Consider the following 16,582-nt stretch of genomic DNA (forward strand, 5'->3'; position numbering starts at 1 on the left):
GTCAAGCAAAAATACACGCTGTATAATTGGGTCAGAGTAATTATCTTGGAACAATGAGGAAAAATGCTGTAATTATAATGGACATTTTTTTTGAGTGAATTCTCTGTGAGATGTAAGAAAAAATCTTCATAAAAGCCATTAATTAAAAAGAAAAGAAAAACTCCGTGAAATGGTAACAAGGTCGACTTTGAAAAAGCTTTGATTGCAAAGATGAAAATGGTGCACTTTTCAATCAACCGCATTATAAAAGAAAGAAATAAAATACAACATTCTTGCGTAGATTTTTCTTTATTTTAGATCTGAAAGTGGGACAGATTAAAACCTTGTATTTTAGAATGAAACCAGGCTGACAGCTGACTGTGTACGTACAGCGGAAACACACACATGCACCTTTACTCCTCCTCCTCATCCTCATCATCAGCGCTACGTTAAATCGCCGGGGTGTCGGTGCTTGTAGATACTATTTATGCATCTACGAACACACACACACACGAACACGAACACAAACACACACACACAAACATACATACACAAACAAACAAAGAGTGCGGGGCAGCTGCGGGGCTAATTTGTTTAGAAGGAATTAATTAGACATTATTAGGGGAATAACAATGGAGCAGAGGGTGTTTAACAGAGGGACGTCAAAGAGGCAAACCTGTCACGGAACAATAGGCTAATATCCACCCACTGCTTCTCTGCTACTGCTCAATTACTTTATCACACAATAGGACACACACACACACACACACACACACACACACACACACACACACACACACACACACACACACACACACACACACACACACACACACACGTGAATGAAAGCAGGAGTTTTCTGATCAAACCTCAGTCTGAACATTCATTCATGACGGAGAGACGGCAGAGGTTGTGTTTCTGTATTGCGTGTGTGAGTTTCTAACTGAGCACGTGTTTCAGTATTAAAGCTAGCTGCTCTCATACCGTCACCGACACTGCAGCTGCTGTTGATTGGTCTTCAGTTGATGAACCCAATTACGGAACAAAAATGCAAAGGATCTGATATTGCTTTAATTCTTGCCTCAAGCTAATTTCTTCAGATCTCAATCCAATCTAATTCCTCTCCTCTGTCATCACATTCCCACCCTCCTTCCCGAAATCTTCCTTATTAACGCACTTCGTGGCTACGGTCCAAACGGCCTCCCCGTCGCGCTCCTTCCCTCACATCTTGTTCTTCCTCCCCTCACAGCCACTTCTTGAGAACGGCCAAGGCAGAGTTGAAGGTGAACTGAGCCTGGTGAGTTCCGCGGTGAGCCAGCAGCAGGGAGCCCGCCTCGGGCCCGTGGCCGGACGCCAGCAGCTCGGCGCCGGCTTTGTCTACATCCCAGCCGCCCTCCTGCTGGTGGGACAGCATGTGGGAGCTGAGCAGGGGGTAAAGGGCTGAGGAAACGCAGCCCACTAGAAGCCCTGCATCCAGGAGCAATGAGAGGAGTTCAGGGTCACAGGAGGAGGCTGTCTCCTGGAGGGAGAGAGGAGGGAGAAAGTGTAAACACACATGTGGAAATGGAGTCAGGAGAAACTTGCCCAATTTGCCTTTTTAAGCCTGATTGTGGGGTTTTTTCATCCCTGGGAATACATGCTAAAAGTAACCGCCAGGACTCACAGGCACATATGGAACCGGTTCATTTGCCAAATGACAAGCTATTATCCAGCAGACCTACCCAAACACCCACTGACTGATAAAACACAAAGCGGCTGGGAGTTGTGGAGGTTAAGCAGCCACAGCGCCCTGTATGTACTGGTATGTGCTGTAGCTTCCTGCTGCAGCAGCAGTATTTCCAGACTATGTGTAATTACAATGGTACACGCGTGAAGAAACCTGATGAGGTCAGAGTGTTGGGTCAAATCCTGTGTTGACACCACCAACATTCCCATGGCGTGCACACACGCATACACACACTTCTTTGCAGGAACAAAACAACTTTATGTTCACACAACCTTTACGATGTTTTAACCCCATCTTCCACCTCTTTACATCAATGACTTGCATTTGAATTCAAACAGCTAATTGCCGCAGGGGCTGCTGGGAGTGGTTTACAGGCCATGCAGAAGCGCGGCTGAGTGCTGGGCGGGGGGACAGGCCTTCTCTCTGTGACTCGGCCCATCTCCCCTGCATCCTCTCACCTGTTTGCTGTCTCTATCTAACTATACAGCCATAATGTACGCACACATACAGACAGCGAGTCCCTGTCAGGGTATTTCTGGAGCTGAGGCAGATCAATTATAAATGTGGAGCTTATTTCTTCTCTTCTGTTGTAGAAAAGGGTAGCCGAGATGGATCCATTTCTCTCTCTCTCTCACCTCAGGAATCTCTCATCTCTGTGCCGACCTTGCTCTATTTTTTCCCTCCTTAATGGACATTTCATCTTTAAAAATATTAAAACCGTTTAATAAAAAAAAAGGATCACTTCAACCATGATGATGGATATAAGACAACCTGAATGTCCCATACGAGAGTTGAGAGACTGTTGTCATTGACGATGACACTAACCCCTCCTAGAATTACTGAATATTTCTGCACATGAAATAACTTTGTCCCAAGATTCATAGCACCATTAGATCCTTAGAATTCTGGATGTGATTACCATTTAAATACACGTTCACGGTTGCTTTGCTACCAAAGGGAGACTGACGTAGAACAGTTATAGAGATACAGTATGTCATGCATGACTAATAGTTTAATTTCTCCCTTCCATTGAGAGAAGGGACCAGATGAATCATGACAAGCTGTGGGATGGACGAAGGCCACACAGAGAAGACAGACGGAGACACTTTTGAATCCGGAGACAGAGGTGGATGAGGAGGTCATCCGGTTATAATGAGAATTAAGTGAAAGAATAGACGGGGGGGCTGCGGAGTGTGGAAAATGTATGACAGAGAAAGATGGAGGGAGAGAGCTGGAGAGGAGAAAGGCAGACATGCAGTGAAAACATCAGATACACATTTTTAAGTGCACCAACTGCTGAATGCACAGTAGAACCAAGAGGAAGCACTTCAGAACACTTTTTGATTTTGGAGGCTCAACAGAAGCCCAAAACAAAATGTTCTACAAAGGATTTCTGGAGTTGCAACGCACGCTGACCTACTATGAAGCTTAACATCCTAATAACGATGATTTCAAACTTTACGGATAGGAGCAAAAGATGATATGTTTTTTACAACATTGATCTTGTTTTCCAAAGTCTTGCCATTACGCCTCTTAGATATGGTAATATTGTCCTCAACAAAAGTATTTACGAAGACCTGGGAAGACCGAGACGAGACAAGACACACAAAGGTTTGATGATGAGAGAGGCAGGGAACATGACAAGATGTGTGAAAACCAAGAGGTAAAACCAAAAGTGAATGAACCTGCGATGTCCGTAAATATCCTTCAATCCACAAATTGTGGGCGTGCAACTACAGCAAACAGAGTAGGTCAAATTTGGGCAATTATTTCTGTTGTTTTTTTTTATCATTAATCAGCTAAATTGTTACCAACAGTGGGTTGGGTTTAGGAATGTTGGTTGTGGTAAAAAAAAAAGAAGACCAGATCGCAGCTTTATAACTGCTTTCACATACATAATATGATACATTCCTCTTATGTTGAAGTTGTATGTTGTGTAGACATACAGCTACAATATAAACAACATTGCTTTGTTTATGGAGAGGCAGAAGATGCGAGAACATTAACAATACTACTCGCACCCTAGAGCCCTGTGAGCTAACAGACACAACCTGCCCTGGTCACTGCTGTTGTCTGAAAAACAACACAGACGGGACAAAATATTGCGTTTACTAGAAAACCTTGAGACCGACGTACTGCTGCTGCTATCTATCTGAATTTTCCTCACGTTACTCTTTCTACATCTAGAAACTAAGCTGCGCGCGGCAGGGAAACACTCTCACTGGCACATAATCAGATCATGGTTTATGGGGCGGTAGATTAGCTTTGCAACAAAAAAAAAACGGAGCATTCTATGAAATTATGCATTTAAAATATCGCTCGATCTCGCAAATTTGATCGTGGGAAGCCAAAATCGTGATTAAAATTTGATTAATTGTGCAGCCCTAGCAGGTACAATATTTACCATATCAAACATGTTTTCCCTGTGTTAGCATGGTAAGATTTCCTAATTATCCAATAGTTGTTAGATAGATATTTCTGTCTGAACCAACGAGATTAACCGACAGATCAACATTGCCACAGCCACACAGCTTGCATGGCAACAAATAGGTCAAAAATAAAATGTCACAAACCAGAATTATACATCAATATTTTTTACTTTGTTAAATATGGCCTTCTGTTTCCCTTTGAAGCTATTAAGAGTGATTAGACATACATACTAGACATTTAAAACACATTTGACTTGATTAGGCCTGAAAGCGTGCTAATCACTGAAAGCACCTTCTGCGCTTTGGCTGTAATGAGGGCTCACACCTACATAATGCTCATGGCTCGGCATGGAGAACACGGGTCTGAAAGAAGACCAATTTAGGTACAGGCATATATACATGCTGTACACAGACAGCTACTACTTAAATATGGACAGATTCTGTCTTTCTTTTCTGCATTTCCCAGTCTGTTATGGAAGAGAGAAAAAATACAGAACATCACTCGAGCACAGGCCTGGCTCGGCGTGCCACACACACACACACACTCGCACAGGACACACAGACACACCTCCCAGGCTGATGCAATTTGACGGTCTCAAGAGAGACAGCAGATTTGAGTCAGTTGGATTGACAGTCAAGCTGAAAATAGATGTGAAAGAGCAGCAGAGAGATGGAGGCATGGAGAGGACTCTTGATATCATAGTGGCGGAGATAACTTTATGTCCTTTTTACAGCATGCTCAGCTCTGTCACATTTCAGGCACTGCTTTCCGTCCAATGTTCCCACCCACGGTACTGTAGTATGTAGTATGAAGTATATCGTAGACAGCTGAGTGTAATGACGTTTAAATGATCATTACTCTAAAATCTTCTTATTCTTCCTTTATATTCTTTATACATCTTACAGCCAACCTCTCCAGCCATTCCTCTGCTGCTGCTAAGCCGTTAGTCTAGGACGACACTTAATTTAATTCCTAATTTCTTCTTCTTCTTTTTAAGACTATGAAATGTAAGCATGGTAGGGATGGGTGATACGTCAGTGTTTTCATTTATCAACTGGAATGGAATCATATCACAACAATTATATGAACACGCATTAAATTATAAAGGATATTAAAGGAATACTTCAACATTTTGGGAAACCTTTTGTTGCAGAAAGTTAGATAGGACTCTCATATCCAGTTAATTATGCCACCACAGAATAGCCAGGAGACATATTTTCATACATACTGGACACAAGAGAAAACAACTTGACTGTAAAGGTAAAGTTTGTCTACCAGCATACTGCTTCCCCAACCCTGTGAGGCTTCCCTCCTCACCCTTCTTTCTCGAGTTTTCAACGTTCCCCGTCAGTCTGTCCGGGCCTCGGATTTACAAACTGTTCATCGCAAATAGAATCTGACTGAGGAGGGAATACGTCCATCATGCCGTCCTTTCATTTTCAAAGGTCAAAAGCTTGGAGAACACGAAAACCTGTCCTGAGGTGTACTGCATGTGTTTTCGCAGTGCAGGTGTGTGTGTCAGGTTAAAAGACTCTCCAAATCTTCTCTAAAGGTTCAAAGAACACTTTGTCTCCTCAGTGAAGTGAAAACTAGAGGCATCTTCAGTCTTGTGTTTGTGCTCACGAGGGTAGTTGGCGTGCACAGTGAGTGAATGAACAAACACTCAGCATGACAGGAGAACTGACACATCAAACTGTAGCCATAAGATGTCCTACCCTTCTTTCACTCTTGTTATTACTTCCTCATTTCTTGGTGTCTTTCCCTGTGAAAGACAGCCAAGGTTGTCTTTCCCACTTGTCTTCAATGGCCGCTAAATGTTGATTGGTCAAGTCAATTTCTAACACCCTTGTTTTCTAACGATGCTCAGCACGTTTCTCATTTCCTGTATACGTCTTTCTCCGCCCTCTCTTTCCCTGAGCACTTAATTGGAATTACAGTACACGTACAATGCCTAATACATAATGCATCGCCAGGCCTTCTTTTATCATTTAAATCATAAAGCTTCTTTGGAATGCCAGACAACACACAACTATCTCCTTCCCTCCTTCTCTCATCCTTTTCTCTCCTTCCTCCGTCTCTGCTTCCCATCCCTCCATCCTAGCTGTCCCCAGGCTTTAGTGGTGCAACAAACTGAGCGTGCACAAACACATCCAACACCAAACAGTCCTTGCTTACAGCGCGACATGACTTAAAGTGACAGAAGAGGCTGGGAAGCCACAAAAAATAAAAAAATAAATAGAAGTGGGCTGTGTGACGCATATGAGACATACAAACAGGCAGTGAGCAAATCAGGGATCAACGCACTGAGTTGCAAGCAAACACAGCTAGATTAACAGATATAATTTGGCACAAAAACTGTAAACAAGCCCACTCAAACAAGCAATTAACACATAATTAACTCAATCACACACTAAGACATGGCAGATGAAAAAGGTGTGTGGTTCTTTAGAGAGTCAATGTCATAGCAGGTCTGATGGCTTTCTCCATAGGCCATAAAGTAGTAAAAGAGATACCAATTTTGGAGGATGGTGTCTATTTTGCCTTTACAAAACCAAAATTACAAGAGCAAAAGTATGGATTATAATAAATGGATTAAAAAGTGTGTTTAAATGCTCTAAAGGGCAAAAATTAGCATGTTCAGCATAAGCTCTGTCCTTAAGCCCCGTCCATGTTAAACACATCCCCTGTGTCATATTTGCCCTCTGTGTGAAGCTGGTCTGGATGCTGGCCAAGTTTAGGTTAACTTGTGCAGATCTGTCCTGCTCTTCACACGATTTAGGAAAGTGTGCACTCCAGCAACCCCAGCAAACGTGATTGCGTAGGGTTTTCCAAACACATTGCTTAAACCTCATCCTAAAAGCCTTTTCTTTTAAATGTCATAAGTGAAAATATATGGTTTGAAAATCCAAACCTATATGTAAGCAGTAAGTAGGCAAACAGGGTTATGTGAGAACAAAATAACAATCCAATGTTAAGTTTAGCCATGTCTTAGTACAAATGTGTTCTGCACTGCAAGACCAATGCTGTTCCTTGTGTTTTCTATATAAATCTACAACTAGTTAAGATGCTAACATTTTCCTGGAACATGTAGCTTTAGCTTTAGTTAGCTTTAGTCTTTTAGCACAATATCATGTAGGCTACTGTACATACCTATCAAGTACATATTTAATACCCTTTTACAAGGTTCTCATTTTAAAACTAAAATTTGCCATCTGCCATGCGGGAACTGAAAGCCTGACAGGTGTAGCAACAGTAATATCTACTCAACAGGTCTGGTTTGTTTTATCTGGACAATGCACATGAATCTACATTTCTGTAAATGCGCTATGGTGGGAAGGAACCCCACGCATACACGGGGAGAACATGCAAACTCCACACAGATAGCCTGAACAAAGAGAAGTGAGCGAGAAAGCGTGAGTAAAAGAAGGCAAGAAGAACAAGGACTATTTTGTTGCAGTAAACTTTGTTATGTACAAGAGGTGTGTGTGTGTGTGTGTGTGTGTGTGTGTGTGTGTGTGTGTGTGTTTGTGCACGCATGTAGGTGTATCTATGTGTGCTGTGTTGGCAGGATCAGCCCCTTATCTCTGTCTTCCATTTGTCAGGCTGGTGTTAACCCCTGCTCCCATCTGCTCCTCCATAGCCCATCCATGTTCACTAGGAGGAGCAGAGCAGAAATGGAAGGAGTGAAAAGGAAGACATTTTAACGAGGGAGGTCGAGGAAGGAATCAGGAAAAGGAAAAGGCGATGAGAGGAGCAGCCACATGTTTCTGCTCCCAGTGAAAATAAAAAGAAGCCTGCAGAACAATACAACCTCTTGTTCATTATTTGCGCTCACTACTACTTCTTTGTTTCCCTTTCCAGCATTAAACTCTACTCAAACTCCTTTCTTTCCTCCTATACTCCCACACCCAATGTGGTCTTGTGACAACGCAAGACATGGTGAATGTGAAGCAAAATAAATGCATATGTCACAATACAGCCATATAATTTATGTTTTCTCATTTACTTCTTGTGTCAAGTGGCTTTCTATAACATCATTTTAATTAAAAACTTATCTTCAGAATTAATCCTTGTTTTTGCTGGGATTCACGGCCATCAGTCTTATGAGAAAAAAATTTAAATTACTGTTGATACAGGAGAAAACAATGTACACAGTAATCTATGACATTAGATACAGAGCAGAGCACCAGGGAACACACACCGGTTGGGGAAATGCTTAAAGATAAGGCCTGTCAATCATTCAGAGTGGCATGTCGTTTTCATGTAATTAAATAAGAGTGCTGGGCTTTGCAGTTTGCAGTAGTGGCCAAAATCAACCGCAGGCTTGTTAAGCTAGACATGAAAAGGCAAGTTAATAAATAAGGACAGACATTTAAACCTTTCACACAGATTTTTATGATGAATTAATTTTGTCAGATATTTAAACAAACTGACGAAAGACATCAAACATTTGCACTAATTTGATAGTAGCAACAGTTAATTAATAATGAAGTTCCCACAGGATACACTCTCCTGAATTTGTGATCGACAAACTAAAATCAATTACTTCTTGTATCAGCTTTAATTTGATCAGGATGGTGAAAAGATTTGCCAGCAAAACAAAGGTTTAGAAAGAGAGCAGTGAACTACTCAGTCATGTTAAAGAGTCGGTTCACCCAAATTACTTGTCATTGCGATTTTAAGTTTATAAAGTTTTGGGAGCTCTAAGCCAGAGATACTATTAGGAGGTCACCAATCTCTTTTGGTATCGCCACAAATACAACCTTATTAAGCGCACTGATTATCAGCCATGATGTGACTGATCCATAGCCAATATACTTTGTCAATGTCATAAAATTTAGTCTCAGTTATTTAGGTACAACTTACTCAGTCACAGAAGTCCACAAACCTAAGCCATGCTCAGACTGATTTTAGTGCAGCTCTCTTCATCATTTGGATAAAGCTAGTCCAGCAATAGGGAGTGATCCCGCATAAAAAATAAATGGAAAAAAAGGTTTGCCAGACAACAATGCAACATCCTCTGGCAAGGTGCTGCTGTGGCCAATCAAATACATGCAAGTACACATACCTGGTATATTACTTTGTGCATTTGTTATATTTCTATTGTTTAGCTCACAATCATCGCAAAGATAACATAAAAAAGATATATATATATATATATATATATATTTGCTAACTAATAATTTTCCAGCCATCAATCTTACATCCGAGCGTTAGTGTTTTGTCGTCTGATAAGCTTTTATAATAACTGGATCTGACCCAGCTGCAAGCCAACACCTTATCAGATGTATTAGATGTGAGACAATTTCTCTCTGTCTCTGTTGACATCTTCAGATGAACACCTTTCTGTGCTACATCGAATGTGCACCTCTTCGTTCAGCTCTTAGGTGGCAGAGGTGAGATTATTTTTTATAGCGGTGTGACACACTAGCTGTCTCATTCAATTCATACAGACCCTCTCCAACTCTTCTTGATTTATCTTGTCGGTCTTTCCTCCCATACCGACCGCTCTTCGGTCAGGCTACGCACCCTGCTCTGTCTTCTCTATTTCTGTCTTGCTCTTATTTTTTTTTTTACTTTACTTTTTTTTTCTCCATACATCAGTCTTTCTAATTTCCCATCTTTTCCCATTTCTCTCTGCAAACATCCATCCCCTTTCCAATTAATTTCTAGTTCCCACATCTAAATCACACATCTTTTGTCTTCCCAACCTTTAACATCCTGCCTCCCACGAAACCGCTTTCATTTCCGGGATAAAAGCAGCGTGTTGCTCAGGTGTGCCGATATAAGACCTTTAAGGTTTCATGTAATAGGGGCTCTGTCACCTAATAGAGTGGCTTTCTCTTATCTAATCCAGGAACAAAGACAGGGTCTGCTGGGTCTGCGAGGCCTACTTTGTGACAATTGCTTATCTGATCGGGAAACAGTGGAGAGTGAACCACACAGTCTTAAACTATTACTCTCTATCCGATTGTGTCTTTCCACAACCACAAGACAGGTGGCAAGTGGATGAAAAATGCTTATTTCAATGTTGATATTCATTTGGAAAACTTCATTCTTATCTTACGATGGTGAAGAGGTTTTTATGTTTGGCTGGAAAATATCTTCTTTCCCCTTTTTTGTACTTCACTATTTATATTCTGTTTAGAATAGAAACAAGGATGATGTTACCTACTGGGGGTGTGGGACCCACAAGGGCTGTCTAGATAAATCGGAGGGGTCTTCAGATGATTAAATTAATGAAAAACATCACCTGTTTGACAAAGTGATGTCACTGTAAACTGAAAACATGTGGGTTTTAACTTTTGGCTGGATCAGAAAAAGAAATATGAAGATGTAAAGTGAATTTTTCATTATTTATTAAAGTTCTAAAGACAAAATGAAAAACTGAATATTTGAAAAGATGTCTGCATTTACACTGTGGCCCATGCAGTGGATTCCGCATTGGGTAATACAATGTGACTTACTGCTGTCATGCTGTTGATCTGATCCAGAGTCAGCTGCAGCAGTTGCTCATCACCACTCTCAGCCATCAGTTTGAGTGCAGGTTGCTGGAGGCTCAGCTGGTTTGGGAGCAGCAGGGTGGCTATATGTCTGATACACTGGAGAGAGAGACAGAGAGAGAGAGAGAGAGAGAGAGAGAGAGAGAGGCGGGGGAGGGTGTTACATGAATGGATAGATGTGTGGATGAATGGATGAAGGGAGAGGAGAGATGGAGGCAAAGGTGGGATGAAAACAGAGTAAGGTAATCAGGAGACAGAAAAAAAAGAGTAAAGGAGGGAAAAAAAGTGGAGAGCAGGAGACGGAGGGAATGGTGAAGGTTAATCGATGTACATATACTGTACAGATACACAATACACAATACTTTAAAAAAGGTCTACACACAAACACACAGTCCTGTTGCAGTCCTATTCAAGAATATATGGATATCACAATGCAATCCGACTCCCCCATGCTCTGTCGGTTTCATTCCACCAGATTCAAATTAATTCTACACCTCCCACCCCTCTTCCCACACTAATATTGGACAGCCAGGCAGACACTAGCCTATTCACACTGAATAGCATTAGCACTAAACTAATATCACAGTCAGCTGGCGCTAGACATACAGAATAGCATTAGGCTTACCACTTGCATGGTGCTCAGTAGGGCATGAATAGCATTAGGAGTAGTCAGATATCAAAGAGTGGCAAGTGCCTATAATACATTGAAAAAAAGCACTGAGCTGATGCTAACATGTTGCTGTGGGTTAAATACTTAATAGCTTGAGTCTCCTGTGTTAAGATACAGGGTAAATGGTGGCATATAGTGCATATAGTAACTTCACTATATGGTGGCATATAGTGAAGTTACACTCAATTCAAAAAAGCTTGTATTGTTTTATAAAAATTGTGATAGCAGAGGAATCAAAAATGAGCTCAAGCTGGATTTTAATGTGGTTTAAACTAATTTCTCTATCCCTACTGTATCGCGGTGTTGGAAGAATTATTACAATATTTTATTTACGTTACAATACCACAGTGTAAAAATATTCTGTTGCAAGTAGATGTAAGAATTTACTGTTAAGAAGTAATGGCAACAAAATGTACTCAACAGTATCAAAAGTAAAAGTGTGCATCAGTTTTGGGGTCATTTAATGTATTTATTATCGGCTACTATGACGTATACATTACCATAAGTAGCATGTTAAAGTTGTAGTTTATTACTGTGGAACTTATTTCAATCAATCAATCAATCAACATTAATTTATACAGCACTTTACAGTAACCAGCAGGTATCCAAAGTGCTTCAAATCAGAAACCAAGAGGAAAACAACATTCATACACTAAAAATAATGAAACATAGAAAACAATAAAATCAGAAAAGATTACACATAAAAAGGAAAGGGGAATTGTCACACCACAACTAGGTATTAAAAGGCATTCTAAAGATATTACATTTTGAGTTTGGACCTAAAAGAGTTAAATCTGTATTAGTCTGAATATTAGAGGGTAACTTATTCCAGAGTATCGGGGCAACAACTGTAAAAGCCTTAAGTTAATGTGTGAAATGTGGACTTCTTAACTAATTTGATGGCCTTCCAGATTAGTGCAAAGAAAAGAAGACACAAGCAGTCATAGACAATTACCCAAGGAGTGTTTGATGTTTACCTGCACAGGAAGCTTGTGTTTGGTGTTATAGAGGGATCGCACCATAGTAACAACCTGCTGACCCAGGTCTAATTTGACCTGGGACGTCTGGTAGTGGGTCAGCAGGGTTGAGGTCAACACCACCCATGGGTTACGCTCCGACTCTGCCCTGGAGACAGAGAGAAAGACAGACTGCTGAGCACAACAGAGGAACATAGACTTGTAAGAGTAGACATGTGAAGTAGTTATACATTTGCTGTATTAATGATTTAGGACAACACCCAGAGGCAGGAACAAACAATATATAGTAAAACAATATGTAAAATGACTAATAATATTCAGCCAATTCTCTACAGTCCTAAGTCACCAGATGCTAGTCCTGTTAGACATTGAGTGGGTCACAGCAGCTGTCATTATGACTAATATAAATACAACAGCCACATTATAATAACAGCATCAAATCACAGGCTGACATGAGCTCAGGCAGAATTATCAAAAGGTTTGAAGGCGATCTAATGAATTCTGACGTTGACATATACTGTAAGTCCTACACACCTACACGCTGCATTTCCTCTCTCTGTGTGAACACCAGGGGACCAGCTGCCAGCACTGACAGGCGTCACTTTGTTGACACGCGCCTTTATGAGGTCTTCAAGACCTTTGCCAAAGCCTCCAGAGTAACCGATTAGCTCCCGCCAAGACCAGCAAATGCCAAAGAGGCACGGATCTTTATTAATATAAATCATAGGAAAAAGAACAACCTACGGGAACCACAGAACAACTCATTATCTGTTAATTAGATCTTGGTTGACAGATGGATCCTGTTGAAATGATTAATTGGTTTGCAGTCAATCCTATACTGGAGCTTCCCTACCTGCTCACTAATACTAAGTGGTTATCTATCTATCTATCTATCAATCAATCAATCAATCAATCAATCTATTTATCTATCGTAACCTAGTAGTAGGAAAGCACTACTGTAAAAGAATGAATATGTTTTACAGAAAACTGGGTTGCTGGTATATCAACACTTGTTAAAAGTTAGGAATGTGATTAACATGACAGGCAGCACATTAAATATTGAACAGACTGAGAAGGAAAAGGGAGGAGACTGGAGATAAGAGGAAGAATCTAATATGAATGTGTGCTTTGTTACAGGTGTTTTAACATGATGAAGGGTAGATGGTAACATGCTGATAAATCCTTACTTGTATCATGAGAGGAAATAGAAGTGGTTGAACCCTGATGCTAAGGTGCTGCAGTGTGTCTTGAGAAAACTTGTTAGAGGAAGGAGGCCCTGTGATATGTGTGTGCATCACCACGATGTGTGTGTGTGTGTGTGTGTGTGTGTGTGTGTGTGCGAGAGAGAGATAGGAAGAGCTTGGAAATTAGAGAGAGATGACAGAGAGGAAGAGGTGACGAGACAGAGACAGAGAGAAAGAGAGAGAGAGTGACAGCAGGGGGGACAGCAGGGCTCCTGTGTATTTGACCGTCAGTATAAAAGGCAGCTCTCCATCCAGCTACCGGGGATGTCTTGTCTGCATTACCTTCAGATAATGCAGCCATGGGAGCAAACGGAGTCCAATTGTGCTGTTTGGCACACTGCTGCTTCCTGTGCTTTACCAGTGTGACGGGGAGGCTCAGCGGCATGACTGTCAGTTTGCTCGCCAAATCTGTCACAGGGTGCAGTGCGAGTTACAGCCAGCCTTCCATTCGTGCTTTGAATCGTGACTCAGTTTATGCGGACTGACTAAAGGATCAGCTTTTTAGATGCCACACAATATAGTTCCCAAAACCGCCTCCTGTAGTCTTACTGAAACAAGTCCCCACTCTGCAGACACACACAGTAAACACACCTCCGTCCCAACCTGGATTAGATGCTGAGTCAGAGTAATACTGAAGGTTAACCGTGTGTCTCACACAGCCTAGAGTCCTAACTGAACATCTTAAATGAGGCATTTGAAGGTTAAGTTATTCTGAATTTTGTGTCCCAGATCATGACTGTCTGATGCAGCAGCCAACGCACATAAAATGCACACTAAACACAGATCAGACCCAGATTTCAGGCTTCTAAGCTTCAAAGAGGCACTTTACAGTGTACTCTAGTTATTAGTGTGTATGCATGTAGCAGCAAATTAACTTGGCAATTTAAATGACGCCAACTAAAGAGACGTGCAAAAACAAAATCCATAATCAGAAGATAAATTAGTAATCAGTAGTATGAATGCTTTTAAATCTAAAAAATATCATATTATTTCTGATCTAGATCACTATCTAGTCCCCTGTTAGCACTGACTGTACATTGACATTGCATCTACATAGAATATCTATTCCAGTTAACTGTGTTATTACTGATCTATAACTAACCAGACCACAAACTGCACTAACTACATTTTAGACTGCCTATACATACATTCTGTGTTGTAACTAATTCAACACCTCTCACCACTCATAATTTGCACTAACTGTTTGTTTTGTTTTGTTTAGCTCCACACTACATCTCAGCAACGTTTTAGACTGCCTATTCATGTATACTGTGTTATTACCAAATCACTTTTAAATTACCATTCATCCTGCTCACACATCACCTTGCACCGGTTTTGTAATGAATATTTATTCCGCACATTATGTAGCCAAACCTAATACCAACTCTCCTACTGCTTCTCAGTATCAACTTAATGACAACTCTGCTGTCCATTAAAAATACAATTGCTCCTTTTGTTACAACTCTGAAAAAACATGGGTCTTTAGTTGCTTCCCTTTCAATAAGTTTGCTTTACCTGCATTTTTAACAGAAGAACTCAGGTCTAAACTTAGTACCTCAGCTGTTGTTTCTGACCACAAAAACCATCCTGTTCTGTGGGTAGAACTCTCTGCTGTTCCAGGAACTATCAGCTTCAATTAGGGCTGAAAAATATTGTGTTTTATCATCTGCAGCTTTGCAATGTGCGGATGCGCGATACTCACATTGCAGGACATAGCGATGTTAAAGCTAATCCCTGTTTGCTGCTTGATAGAAAAGTAAACCTTCACCGTTCTCCTTTTACATGATTATTAACAGCCGACCCTTCCCTTCTTAAGACAGGTAGCCATGTGGGCAACGTGTGTATGTGACGTTAGTCCGACGGGGTTTATTGTCATGAGAAGTGAGGCTCTCAGAGTGTAGAAAAGTACCGTAGCTGCTGCTGACACAGTGGTCAGCATGGTTTTTGATGTGGTAGTCGTTGAAGCAGTCAGTGTTTTATGTTGCTGCAAATACAAACTAAATCACCTCAGCCCTTTACTCCCGCAGAAAGCTGCTACCAGCCAGGCTAAAGCTAATATAGTCAGCCTAAAGAAACAAGGGGTCCGTCCGTCTCAACTGAGGTTAAGGTTTGGAGCCGTGACGCTGGAAACGTAACACTAATCTACTACAGAAGTCTGTGTTTGATCTAACGTCCTTCAAACTGATTTAATTGTTCTTGGATACACAGTTTGTTGCTAGCGTGCGTGACATGCAGCTCAGATCTATCTATCAAACAAACAAGCTGGCCGCGCTAGTCGACCACAACCGGAAATTTAGAGGAAGCATCATGCGGCCATTGTCATACAGCTTAGCCTGGATTGATAATATTATAGGAATACAATGGTGTCATGCTAGTCAACCAACGTAATTCTACCTAATTTCCCTCTCCAAAATCCCTTCAGAAGAGTAACGTTAGTCACAGCGCTGACTTGCTTTGGTATGTGTTAAGCATTAAAGTTGAACAAAGAATTGTTCACATTAGAAAAGATCCTTTTTCATTTTTATCTTCTATGTAGATGCACTCCCCTACAATATCAAAGCGGTAGTTCCAAATAGACCTATTTATGTCATCAAAAATGACTTTTTCTTTTTTCATATTGCAATATCAGATTTTTTCCAATATTGTTCAGGCCTAGCTTCAGTCATATACTTTAGCAAGCAGTGCTTGGGAACGCGATTTTTATTCCTTTATTGGTCTTATTTGCCTAATCGTCACGGTTCCTCCGTGGTGGAAATACAAACATGGATGCACAAAAGTTCCTGATTGTGTTCCTGAGTTTAGCTCTTCTGGCTCTTCAGGAACCTGGATCCTCCTGGTGCCATTTGATTCAAGTAAAGGCGGGCTTATGTGCACACACATCATTTTGGTATTCTAGTGCATCATACGCACATATGGATGCAGAATTTGTTATGCACTTACGTACTTATATACTATTTTCATCTTGGTTTTGTGCTAATTAAACATAACTGTTGCAATCCATTTGTTATGTGTGTGTGTGTGTGTGTGTGTGTGTGTGTGTGTGGGGGGGGGGG

General features: G+C 41.0%; 1 protein-coding gene across 2 annotated transcripts in view; it reads right to left on the reverse strand.

Moving 5' to 3' along the window:
• Window positions 1–909: 909 nt before the first annotated feature.
• The window catches only part of nbas (NBAS subunit of NRZ tethering complex), a 158,935-nt gene continuing 143,262 nt past the window's right edge, over window positions 910–16,582 (reverse strand). For both annotated transcript variants that reach the window (XM_034899544.1, XM_034899543.1), the window contains 3 exons: window positions 12,286–12,433; window positions 10,603–10,737; window positions 910–1,498 (listed from right to left, as the gene is read on the reverse strand). In XM_034899544.1, coding sequence (XP_034755435.1) covers window positions 1,223–1,498; window positions 10,603–10,737; window positions 12,286–12,433 — 559 coding nt within the window. In that variant the 3' untranslated portion in view covers window positions 910–1,222. The remainder of the gene's footprint in view (window positions 1,499–10,602; window positions 10,738–12,285; window positions 12,434–16,582) is intronic.

Source organism: Etheostoma cragini, chromosome 18 (assembly GCF_013103735.1).
Source record: "Etheostoma cragini isolate CJK2018 chromosome 18, CSU_Ecrag_1.0, whole genome shotgun sequence".
NCBI classification, from domain to species: domain Eukaryota; kingdom Metazoa; phylum Chordata; class Actinopteri; order Perciformes; family Percidae; genus Etheostoma; species Etheostoma cragini.